Source organism: Mauremys mutica, chromosome 1, assembly GCF_020497125.1.
Source record: "Mauremys mutica isolate MM-2020 ecotype Southern chromosome 1, ASM2049712v1, whole genome shotgun sequence".
Taxonomy (NCBI): domain Eukaryota; kingdom Metazoa; phylum Chordata; order Testudines; family Geoemydidae; genus Mauremys; species Mauremys mutica.
Window position 1 is genome coordinate 248,202,619 of NC_059072.1, and position 13,374 is coordinate 248,215,992.

At 45.1% G+C, this 13,374-nt stretch overlaps 1 protein-coding gene across 1 annotated transcript in view; it reads left to right on the forward strand.

Annotated features, from left to right (window-relative positions):
- Positions 1-7,363: 7,363 nt before the first annotated feature.
- Positions 7,364-13,374, forward strand: part of IL18R1 (interleukin 18 receptor 1) — a 47,218-nt gene continuing 41,207 nt past the window's right edge. The window contains 2 exon segments of the mRNA XM_044999954.1: positions 7,364-7,421; positions 9,325-9,565. Of these exon segments, the coding sequence (XP_044855889.1) occupies positions 7,364-7,421; positions 9,325-9,565 (299 nt within the window).

Consider the following 13,374-nt stretch of genomic DNA (forward strand, 5'->3'; position numbering starts at 1 on the left):
CTGCTACACATCCTTCTCCTTTTCCTGCTCCTTTCTCCTCCCCACTCTATCCTTCTCCAGGCTGTCTGCAAGGGTGATCCTCCAAGCTCTGGTCTCGTTCTCTGATGCAGGACTGGCTTATAGGATCTCCTGGAACATGTCATCCCAAGTCCTCTTCTTTTTCCTCCGTATCTGGATGCCATGCTTCAAGAAAGAGGAACAAATTGGAGTGTCCCAGAGGAGAACAGCAAAAATGATATAAGGTTTAGAAAATATGACCTCTGAGGAAAGATTAAAAAAAATTTGGGCATGTTTAGTCTTGAGAAAAGAAGACTGAAGGGGGCCCTGATAACAGTCTTCACATATATTAAGGGCTGTTATAAAGAGGATGATGATTAGTAGTTCTCCATGTCCACTGAAGTAATGGGATTAATTTGCAGCAAGGGTTTAGGAAAAACTTTCTAAAACACTAAGGATAGTTAAGCATTGGAATAGGCTTCCATGGAAGGTTGTGAAACCTGTCTGTGGAGGGGTTTAAGAATGTTAGCAAAACACATATCAGGGATGGTGTGAATTTACTTGGTCCTGCCTCAGCACTGGGGTCGGGTTGCCCGGTGTCCAATTTTTGGCAGGTAAGTCCGGTTTTAAGGGGACCCATATAGTCTCTGGTCAGAAGTATTGACTGGACACCAAAAGTCCAGTCACTGCATATCTGTCGTGCCCCCGCTCCCATGAGCCCAAGACCCCTTTAGCCCCCCAAGCGCTGGCCCCAGGACCAGGGAGGGGCAGAGCTGGAGGCACCTCAGCCACTAGTCCCCTCCCAGAGGGGTTGGGGAGGACACTTCTCCTGCACAGGCTGCTGCCCGGGGCCTGGTCAGACATACCTCCAGGAACCTCCCACGGCTGCAGGAAGCTCCCTGAGAACTCTTTGCCTCGAGCTGCTGCTGGCAGGAGCAGGAGAGCCACGGTCCCTCTTCAGCCTCCCTCTTCTCTTTACGGTGAGTTGAGCCTTTGGGTGGGGGTGCTTGGCTCTGGAAAGTTGGCAGCCAGAGGCCTGGATGAGCCCTCAACATCGCTTCCAGCCCTCCAGCTCCAGGAGTCTGAGGTCAGGGAGGCAGGTGGTGGCACTGGCCCTGGTCTCGGTTAGAATAGCTGCTGGGGCTGATACCTAAGCCTGCACTGCCATGGCCGGTCAAATCGGGGGGCAGCCAGCTTGCCAGGGGGCGCCTGACTGGCCTGTACTCGGAGTGGAGTCCGTGCCTCAGTTTCCCCAGCTGGAGGTGGGGTAATGACAGCGCTCTCCCCCGCAGCCCGTCATGTTACTCGGGGAGTGTCTGTAGAGCAAGTGGGGCCGGGCCCCTTTCCACGGAGAGCAGCCGCAGGGGCCAGGGCTCCGCGCAGCAGAGCGCGGCTGGTCCCGGCTGCCCGCGGGTTGCAGTTCCCGCCTTAGCAGCAGCCCGGCGCGGCGCGGGGCGCAATGCCCTGGCCGGGCAGCAGCGCTCTGGCGGGGCCCCTGCCCGGTAACGCCGGCAGCGAGACGGCGGAGCTTGGCGGGCGGCTCCTTCCCGGCTGGCAGCCCCGGAGGGAGGCTGCTCCTCTGCGGGCACCTGCTGCCCGGCCCCGGGGCGCGCTCCCTGCCCGGGCGCCTCTGCGGTTCCCGGGGCGCTCGGCGCTTCCCCTCCCTGCCCAGGGCGCTTCTCCTCTCGCCCGCCGCGCCCAGGCCGGCGAGTGCAGCGCGTCTCCCTGGCAGGCCGGGTTTCTCCTCCGCTCCGAGGCGCCGCCGCCCCAGGAGCCGGTAGGAGAGCCGGTCCCTGGGCTGGGTGAAGCGCTTCGGCGCTGACTGGGCTCCTCTGCACCTACAATGAGGCGCTGTCGCTAGGGAATCCCCCCCGGCGGTTCCCAGGCCGGGCTGGCCCAAACCACCCCAACTTCTCCAGCGAGGCGGGGGCGGGAGCCGGAGCCGGAGCCAGCCCGTCCTCCAGCTCCCCGGCCCCGCCGGGAAGGCGGCACCCTGCTGGGCCCCGCCAAGCGCAGGGCGTGCGGGAGGGGGTCGCTCGCTCGCTGTGGAGCAGAGAGTCCCCGGGCGGGGCGAGGCGAGCTCACACACGCGGAGTTGTATTCGCTCGTCAAATCAGCTGTGCGCGGGCCTCTTGGCTGATTTGAGACAATCTGTTACTTACGGTGAGCAAGGTGTTCGCTGTATGTGAGCCCGGGGATTCCCTCCCCTCCGCATCTCACTGTCAGTTTCCTAAGTGCTCATTCAATAATTTCGCAGGCGCACATTAGTCATTTTTTTCTCCTTTTAAATGTTTGTCATGCCACTTAAATGATCGTTTACCTACATACATACTAAGTTGGCAGCCAGAGGCCTGGATGAGCCCTCAACATCGCTTCCAGCCCTCCAGCTCCAGGAGTCTGAGGTCAGGGAGGCAGGTCGGTGGCACTGGCCCTGGTCTCGGTTAGAATAGCTGCTGGGGCTGATACCTAAGCCTGCACTGCCATGGCCGGTCAAGTCGGGGGGCAGCCAGCTTGCCAGGGGGCGCCTGACTGGCCTGTACTCGGAGTGGAGTCCGTGCCTCAGTTTCCCCAGCTGGAGGTGGGGTAATGACAGCGGGTGCCACAGGATTCTTTGCTGCTTATACATACTATGATACACTACTGAGCAGCTGATAGCGCTGAGACCTCATTGTGAGTGGCTTTGCTGATCCTTGGCACCAAAGAAATGTCACAGAATCAAACTGGCTTACAGAAGGGTTGGTTCAGAGGTGGGCAAACTTTTTGGCCCGAGGGCCACATCTGGGTATGGAAATCGTATGGTGGACCATGAATACTCACAAAATTGGGGGTTGTGGTGTGGGCTGCGGCTGGGGGTGAGGGCTCTGGGGTGGGGCCAGAAATGAGGAGTTCAGGGTGTGGGAGGGGGCTCTGGGCTGGGGCAGGAGCTTGGGGTACGGGGGTGGTGGTGCAGGCTCTGGGAATGAGGGGTTGGGGGTGCAGGAGGGTTCTCTGGGCTGGGACCAAGGGGTTCAGAGGGTGGGAGGGGCATCAGGGCTGGGGCAAGGGGTTGGGACATTGGAGGGGGTTGGGAGTGCAGGCTCTGGGCAGCGCTTACCTCAAGCAGCTCCCAGAAGCAGCAGCATGTCCCCCTCCAGCTCCTACAGAGGCACAGCCAGACGGCTCTGCGCACTGCCCCGTCCATAGGAGCTTGGGTCGGGGGCAGTATGTGAAGCCCCCTGGCTGCCCCTACACGTAGGAGCCAAAGGTGGGACATGCTGTTGCTTCTGGGAGCCACACGGAGTGGGGCAAGTCCTGGACCCCACTCCTGAGCAGGATCTTGAGGGCTGGATTAAAACATCTGGAGGGCCGGATGCGACCCTGAGGCCGTAGTTTACCCACCCCTGGGCTAGTTTAATCAGGACAGCTAATACCATGCAACAAGGAATATAACATACCCCAGGACTCTGGTATGTTATATTCTCCTTAAAACCATTTTAACGGCAGCAGGAATGGTCACTCACTAAGAAATTTGGATTGCAGGTCCCTTATTCACCAGTTCAGAAATGCTAACATTCTTGACTGCATATTATCCATTGGGCAGCGAATCGGTGTTGATAAAGAGATTTAAACTCCCTTGCCTCTTCTAGTGTTCCCCGCAAGTCAGCAGTTCACACAGAACCGCTGAGCATTCTTCCCTCTTCAGTCTTTAAAGTCTCAATTCAGCAAAATGCTCATGAGTATGCATAATTTTAAGCATATGTTTAAATGCTGTGTTGGATTGAGGCCTAGTATAAAATAATGAGAATTGTTTTTTCCTAGTTTCATCTGGAAACCTGTCATTCCCTATTACTAACATGTCACTTAGCCTGGTGAGTTTTCCTGTATTCTTCAGATAGCGGACCTGATGTTTTATTGATAGGAATAGTTCCCTTGGTTTGTTCTAGTACCATTTTTAAAAATAGTTTTTCATTCCTTTCTGAACATCACAACTTCTTCCTCTTTTTGGAAAGAATCTCTTTTTATAAGACAAATTTCAGTGGAAACAATTCCCTCCCACATTTTTCCTGATCGTGACATGAAGATAGTTGCAGATAATGTGGCTCAGGTGCTACAATTTGCTAGCATGAGTGGGAGAAACCCAAGAGAAGCATTTAGATCTAGCAAGCTGAGATTAAGAGTGTGTGTCTTGCCTAAGAGTAGCAACTATTAGTCACAAATCCAGATATTATGAAGTATTTTGCATACCACTCTGTAACTTAATCTCCCTGAACACTCTTCTGCCTGTTTCAAAGAATAGTTTGAATCAAGAGTGGAAACTCTTAAAATATGCTGCTAAGAAGGAAAAAACAACAACAGCAGCAACAAAACTGTGCTACTAAAGGAATGGATGAGAAAGTGAGGTTTAAACAGAGTAGAAATTAAATGGTGCTCCTGAGTCTATACCAGAAGTTCCACTCATCACACTGGTGTGATCTGCCAAAAAAGAATAGTATTTAAGAACCATAAATTAACAGATTTAAATTTCAAACCTTAGGTAGCTGTCCACATTTTCACTACCTTTTTCAAAGGCTGTCTATGATTTTTGTATCTCACCTGGTCAGGCTGCCTGCCTCTAGAAAAAAAAAGTTCAGCTAGAAGATATGAAACCCGATATAAACTCAAAGAATTAAACAACAAACCAACCTTGCATTAGTTTTTATGCATAATCCCCGAGTCTTTATATTCTATTCAGGGTAGAGTATGGAACCTTATTATTCATGTAACTTTTGTTTTTTAGCTCAGTGGTTCTCAACCAGGTGTACGTGTACCCCTGACGGTATGCGGAGGTCTTCCAGTGGGTACCTCAACTCATCTAGTTACCTAGTTTTACAAGAGGCTACATAAAAAACACTAGCAAAGTCAGTACAAACTTAAATTTCATACAGACAACGACTTGTTTGTATTGTTCTATATACCAGTGGTTCTCAAAGCCGGTTCGCCGCTTGTTCAGGGAAAGCCTCTGGCGGGCCGGGCTGGTTTGTTTGCCTGCCGCGTCCACAGGTTCGGCCAGTCGCGGCTCTCACTGGCCGTGGTTCACCGTTCCAGGCCAATGGGGCTGCAGGAAGTGGCGCAGGCCAAGGGATGTGCTGGCCGCCCTTCCCACGGCCCCCATTGGCCTGGAGCGGCAAACTGCGGCCAGTGGGAGCCGTGATTGGCTGAACCTGCGGACGCGGCAGGCAAACAAACTAGCCCGGCCCGCCAGGGGCTTTCCCTGAACAAGTGGTGGACTGGCTTTGAGAACCACTGCTATATACTATTCACTGAAATGTAAGAGCAATATTTATATTCCAATTGTTTTATTTTATAATTATCTAGTAAAAAGGAAAATAAACACATTTTCAATTATAGTGTGCTGTGACACTTTTGTATTTTTATGTCTGATTTTGTAGGCAAGTAGTTTTTAAGTGAGCTGAAACTTGGGGGACACAAGACAAATCAGACTCCTGAAAGGGGTACAGTAGTCTGGAAAGGTGAGCGCCGCTTTTTTAGCTAATTACTGGTTTGAGTGTAGGCAACTGTCAAATTTCTTCCCTAGCTAACGACATGAATCAAACAAGGAAGAACAAGTGCTCCCAGCACTTTAGGAAATTAGGTGCTTCAATGCAAACATTGTGATTTCGCTCATGGGAATAGGACATTTATGTAAGGCTACAAAGTGGAGGCACCACCTTGGAATAGGTATCAGACTTTGGGCCTGCTCCTGATGAATGTAATAGAAGATTTCCATTGAATTTCAGTGGGTGGGATCAAGCTCTTCATGACTAGTAGCTCAGGAGCTGAAGAAGTCACAATAGCCCAGCTGCTGTGGAGATGAATTTGGGCTAGGTATTGTCCTATGGAAATAGGTTTTGCCTTCTTACCAATTCAGTATTTCATTATTACTGGAATATTTTAAAAGAAAATGAGCTCATGCTGTGCTCCTGAAGAAGAATCCAGTCTAGGCAGTAGGTAATACTGGCTCTTAAAGATTGGAAAATAAACTTATTTCTTCTTCTTTGTAGGTATGTAGGTGGGGGGGGAGGGAAGGGACAGGGAGGAGACAGTGAATCTTCATAATGGATCAGAGAGAGCAAGTGAAAGAGGGGGAGAACAATTACATCTATTTGTATTATTATTTTATTTTTAAGAAGTGCTATTTTAATGATACAAGAGCTTGCAGTTTTAATTCAAAATTGTGTATAGTTGTAAATCTCAGTGGCAAGCTTTACAACAAGCTTATGCTAAAATTGCAAAAGGTTTAGTTAAAATACCCCCAAACAAACCTGAAATCAGAAATCTGAAATCTGTTTCTGTCAGAGCTGTCCACAGAGTCCTAAATTATACCATGTTCATTGGACATGTGGCCCATATGTCACAAATTCAGGCATGTGTGTACATGTGGGTTAGGGAGAGGGACTGGGTAAAGTTGCTTCACCTGGCTGTAGAGGTATGTATTAGTTGGTCACTTAGTTTATTATTCTGAGTACACATAATGTTTACATTAGTAAAGCACAACAGTACAATATTAGAACTGATCCTATTATTAGGTGCTGTGCTGACTACCCTGTGTTGTCCCACTGAAGAGTCTCCACTCCAGTCTTATTTACTAATGTTTTGCGCTTGCTTTTACTGATGGAAATGTCAATACATGATGAAAAGCAGTGAACACATGCCTCCTCTGCCCTTAAGTAGTGCATAAGGCAGTTAAAATAATATGGTACCTCTGTCTAAGTGGCATGTTAAAATAAAATCTAATATGAAGAAAATTGAAGACAGCTGGCATGCTTCCTGGTTTGCCAACAGATTTTTGTATTTTTAGCTATAACTACAGATGTGTCCAAACTATGGGCTTGATCTTATGTTCAGTGAAGTCATTCACAAAATTTCCATTGACTTTAATGGTCCAATCCGGCAAACACCATAGTCATGATTGAAAGCCCTAGCACACAATAATTAAGGTTTGCAATATCAGGTCTTTAGTTTGGATGCATCTATAGCTAAAATGAGCAGCATTTTATAATGTACAGTACTTAATCAGATATGAGTCAAAAAGAAGTGATATAGAACATCTAACATGAAATATAAATAGTGGAAGGAAAAACAACTGTTCTCTCCAACTGATATGAACCTTGCCAGTAAAAGTCCTGGATTATGACCTTATACATGTAAATACGCTTTGATGATAAAAAAAAATTCTGGTGGAAATCCCATCTTCACTACACATTTGTTATATTACTCATGAACTTAGTTTTAGACAAATTTGTTGTATATGTGATGGATCACATATATTTGTTTTTCTTCCAAAACTCTGTCAGTTAAACAAAGAACACTACCCTTTTTTCCAGAGAAGAAGCTACAAGTCAAGAAAATGGCTTTTGAAAGTCTGATTATTCCATTTTTAATATTCCTCAGCAAAGCTACAACTGGTAAGCATAAATCACTTTGACAGTAAGACATGGAATAATTTGGTGAATATTTGGTATACTCTAGCTGGGTGAATTTTTTTTGAATGAATAATTTATTTGCTGAAAAATGCAGTTTTGGGTTGACATACTATTTGTGAATTTGGGTCAAATTTGGCAGATAAATTGTGTTGGCCCAAACTTTTTTAATTGAAATGTCTAAATGTTTCATTTCAAAAATGTCAAAATGAAACATTGCAACTTTTTGTTTAAAAGACATTTTATTTAGAAATTTAGTTAAAGAAGCAAAGGGTAACAAATACTTGAAAACAAAATTAAATGGAAAAAAAAGTTGTTTGTTTCAGTCAAAGAAAACATTTTGTTCAACCCAAAGTGAAATTTTGTTGGATTTTCATTTCAGCAAGAAAAACTGAAGAATTTTCATTTTGGGTTGATTCGTTTAGCCACTGAACTGAAAAATCAGTTATTTGCTCAGTTCTAGTGAGTAATGCATAATGCAATGATATTCTGCTCCTTCTCTCTGTTGCAGTACTGGAATTTACAGTACATATCAGGAATTAAGTAGAACAATGGATAGTTATTCTAATTAAGTTAGTAATGGGTCTGACCCAAACCCTAGACCAAACACTTCCAACGTTTGGTAAAGTTCAGATTCAGTTCCAGACTTTGCAGTTTAGATAGACCCATCTTTAAATAGCATCTTTAAATTGTGAAAGGAGAGGAAAAAAGATTCTACCACCTTTCCTCACTAAGGCCTGGTCTACACTAAAAAGGGGGTTCGAATTAGGGTACGCAAATTCAGCTATGTGTATAGCGTAACTGAATTCGAAGTACCCTAATTCGAACTACTCACCCATCCAGACGCGGCGGGGTCGAACTCCACGGCTCCCCCGTCGACTCCACCACCGCCGTTTGCAGTGGTGGAGTACTGGAGTCGACCGCGGCGCTTCCGGAGTTCAAACTATCGCGTCTAGATCAGACGCGATAGTTCGAACTCCGAGAAGTCGAACTCACCGCGTCGACCCGGACGGTAAGTGTAGACTAGCCCTAAAAGTAGTACCTTAGGTCCTCATCCACAGTAATTACAGTCAGCAGAACAATTCCAATTGACTAAATGGGATTTGGATCAGGGCCTTACTCTGCAAGTTGCTCCACTGAAATCAAGTAAGGAAAGTACTATCCCACCTGAATAAGGATTGCAGAATTGGGCTGTGACAGAGAACTGGGAACCAACAGCTGAGCCAGCGCTCTGATCACTTGAACACCAATTAAATCCATCACCGCCAGGCTGGACCTGAGTATACCTAATTAGTGGATTAGAATGGGCTGGACTAAGAAGGTAATTAACCCATTAACACAGAGGGTAGAAGAAGGAAAATGCTGTGGTGGGGCAAATTAGTGGAGCCAGAACCAAAACAGGGTCTGTGGATGGAGAGATTTCTTCCCTGTACTTGGCAGAGGAGAAATTGATGCTGTGAATGATGTGGTCAGTAAAAAGGGGGGGGGGAGCAATGAAAAAAATTATAGAGTGGTGTTTAACAATAGAAAGTCTCTGACTGATCTGTGTAGAAAGAGTAGAAGACAGAGCATGGTCCTGCTCCTATCTCACAGGCCCTTATAGAAGTTTCCTGAAGTCCACGGGAAAAACTCCCATTTCCCACCTTCCTCTAGGCATGAAAAGTTTTGCCTGAGTAAGGGCAGAATAAAGACCTGAAAACTGGGTCCTCAGGTTGGGATAAATATTGATTCCCTGATTATGGCCACACTCTTCAGCAGCTATTAGGTCTGCTGAAAGAAAATCTGTTTAGAAAGAAACTGGATAGACAGCAAATGTCATTAGAATCAGTCCAGTCTCATTATCTGAAAACAGTGTTTTGCTTCCTAACCATTCTTTTTTTCTGCAAAGAAGAGCTGTGCCCCTTGCGTCCCTCCATTGATGTACTCGAAGGGGAATATTTTTTCCTTTGCTTCCCTGGATCAATAAGAGAGAATCTTTGCAGTAAACCATACACAGTGACCTGGTTGAAAGAAAGCGAAGGAAAGGTGAATTCGATCCAAGAAACACACAGACTTGTTTTAAATGAGAGATTTCTGGAGTTTTGGCCAACTGAACTCAGTGACCTGGGGAATTACATATACAGAGTCAGGTGGGTACATGTGTCCAGTGGATAATGTATAGTCTTTGCAACTGTATAAAATTAGGACCTGATCCTCTATTACCAGAACCTTGTGTAGTTATTAGCACTTTTGCAAAGAGGTACAGAAAGCTACATTTACCCAAGTAGTATCATGTTACATTCATGTGCACAACTCTAAATAACTACACAGAATGCAAGGCAGTGGAGAATTGAGCTCATAAAATTTACAATTAATTGCAGGTAGACAGAACCTCTAAACATTTAAGCAAACCTTTTGTTAAAAGAAGACTGGTGGGTTTTTTTGTTCCTCCTAGACACGACACATTGTCTATGCTTAGAAACTGATTAATAACATACTTCTTTCAACTGATATGGAGAGGCTTACTTGTGTTGAGTCAGTAACTGAGTGTGTGTGAGTGTTCCCTTTGAAATCAATGGGACTAATTGTATGTTAAAGTAATACACAAGATGAGTAAGAATGGCATAATTGGGCTCTGGCTTTTATACAAAACTTTACATCATTGGAAGTATTAAAAGCACAAATGGAATGGTTATATTTGATTTCTAGCTGAGTATGCTCTTTCACCTCAGAATTGCTTTTACAAAGCAGTGACTCAAACAGAGCTGTAAGACTAGTGCACTCTAAGTTGTTGTATTGTTCAGTAGGGCAGGAAGAAAGTGTGGTTTAAGAATGGTTAAATCAAGTTTTGAAAAGGTGAAGATGTTTCTATTTTAACTGACTTATACTGAAAGTGCAGTACGTTTCAAGACAAAGGCTAAAAGAATAATTCCTTTTTCATAGTGTACTATGAAAGCAATGGTTTGTGCTTTATATTACCGGAAAATTTTAAAGGGCCTTTCCTGTTTATAAAATACAGGGTAGATGTGTGACTGCAGATATATAGCACTGAAAAATACAAAACTCAGTTCTCCAGTAATAAAAAGAGCTAGAATTTCATGGAGTACAACTTTATATTAGACTTAATTTATCAACAGCCTCCATTAATTACAATTCTTGGACATTTCAAAAAATAGTTTAGAATATGATTTTATTTGATTTTCAAATTTAAATTTATTTAAATATGAACTTAAAAATTATAGGAACGATTTTCAGAATTTTTGATATAAAAATGGTTATCAATTAAAATGTTGATTAAGAGTGTTGATATTTTTCATGAAAGTTCATTATAGAAAAAAGTCATTTTTGGTTGAAAATTTGCAACTGGCTCTATTGGACAATGTACTAAAAGAAATAGGTGAAATTGATTGATTTATTTGTTCATGTTATATTCTTTACTCAGCTCTTTTGACTCGGAAGAAAAATAAAGGTTCCTTAGATAAAGCAGAAATGCACCAGTGAAACATTTTCACAACAAATCAGTGTTCTGATGGGAAAAACAAACAAACAAAATAAAATCAAACAAGCCAAGCCCCCTCCCTCAATAAATGAAATGAATGCAGATTTGTTTAACAGTTTAGCACAGTTGACCACAGTTAGCCCCATTTCTTGTCATGAAGGTTCCTGCTACATTTGACATGTGGAGTTGACTGACAATCTTTGCCACACATCTGTGTTGTTGTTTGTATGGTTTTGTGCAGCACATATCTTAAATTCCTGTGGTTATTGGAAATCAGGTCAAATAAGCTCTTCCACAGTAGTGACCTTGTAACTAGGTAAATTGTAAGTAACTGGAAAAAAAAATTAGAGGTAGAAGTCAGCGACAAGCAAATGACACACTAAGGTTCTGATCCTGCAAAGACACATGCCTGTATTTAGCTTTATGCATGTATGGCCCTGTTGAAGTCAATGGGACTATACCCATGCTTGAAGCTGAACACATGCTTACATGCTTTGGGAACAGAACACTCAGCACTCAACTGTAAAGTGGTAATACTACGTCAAAATCTGACCTTGATAGTGAAATGGCTGAGGGGTGATTTGTAGTCTAATATTCAGTGTATTCTAGTACTCAGTGAGTTTTTTGGGTAAAATCTTAATTGCTACTTTATGAATTTTCACTCTCCAATGTGCTTTGCTGAGCCAGGCTACATGTTTTGAGTTTTAGCCAAGTAGTGATTTTTGTAATACCATATTCCCTTCAAAGTACAACCAAAGAACTAAAATGAAAGCCAAGACAGAAAGATAAAACCTCATAGAGTGTGAGAGACCAGGATGTCTCTTAATGCATGTTGACTAAAATCTTATGAGGTAGGCTGTATTGGAGATGCTCCAAGTCAAATTCATACCTCGTGTAAGGCTCATCTTCTGTAGAGTTACACCTGTTTACACCAGGTCTGAATTTGGCCCAACATCTTCAGTGTGTTGTATAACTAACTGTGAAGTCATTTCACAGAATGTGTTACCACAGAGGGAGGTCCTCTCGTTATGCTGAGGGACTGTCTAATGGGAGGAAGTACGGCCTTGCGGTTGAGAACTGTGCTAGGATTAAAAAAAAATGTGGGTTCAGTTCCTCATTCTACCATAGGCTTCCCATGTGATTTTGGGCAAGTCAGTTAGTTTGTCCATCTCTATCCCCCCATCTGCAAATCCTAGATGATAATACTTGTCTACCTCACAGCGTTGTTGTAAGGATAAATCTATTATTAATTCTCAGCTGTTGCTCAGACAAAGGTCATGTTGAGCATATAAATATATAGGTTAAGTGTTCCTGCTTTCTTAGGCCTTGTCTACACTACAAGACTATTTCGAATCAACTTAGTTCGAATTTGTGGATTCGACCTTATGAAGTCGAATTTGTGTATCCATACTAAATACACTAATTCGAATTTCTGAGTCCACATTCACGGGGCCAGCGTCGACTTTGGAAGCGGTGCACTGTGGGAAGCTATCCCACAGTTCCCGCAGTCCCCGCTGCCCATTGGAATGCTGGGTAGAGCCCCCAATGCCTGCTGGGGGGAGAAATGTGTCGAGGGTGGTTTTGGGTAAGTGTCGTCATTGAACCGTCAATCACAACCTCCCTCCCTCCCTCCGTGAAAGCGCCTGCGGGCAATCTGTTCGTGCACTTTTCTGGTCAGTGACAGCGCGGACGCCACAGCACTGCAAGCACGGAGCCCGCTGCGATCATCGCCGTTTTCTCCTCCTCGCACTTTATCGTCCACGTCTTCCACAGTCAGCTGCTGAGAAATTGGGCTACTTTTCAATGGTGCTGCAAGCACTGGGGGACCATAGGGGACGTTTTACAAACATCAACGTCGGGTGGCCGGGCAAGGTTCATGATGCGTGTGTTTTCAGGAACTGTGGGCTGCTCAGACGCCTGCAGGAAGGTAGTTTCTTCCCAGACCACGAAATAACTGTTGTGGATGTGCAGATGCATATAGTCATCCTCGGGGACCCAGCCTGCCCGCTAATGCACTTGCTCATGAAGCCCTATACAGGCGCCTGGGACAGCGACAAGGAACTCTTCAAATACCAGCGAGCAGCGTGACCCGTGACTGTTCATTTTCTTTACAGAGAAGCTGAACCTGCCCCTGTTTCTTTACCCAGTTACTGTTGACTCTCCTCTTCGGTTACATACCCCGTTCACCCCGTTACCCCCACTTCCAGCACACGTGTAAAAATAAAATACATGTCCCATTATTACTTAACAAAGGTTTCTTTATTCATGACTTTTCGTGAAAGGGTTGAAACTGGGACGCAGGCTGTGCTGGGTAGGGTGTGCGGTGATGTAAAGACCGCCTCTAAACTCAAGGAATGACAGGCTCCTGCTCCTAGAGTGGTCCGCAGTGCCGGAAGGCTTCTTTCAACGGAGCCTGCCATCCCTCTTTATGGAATTCTGTGTGCGGGCGGATATGTGACC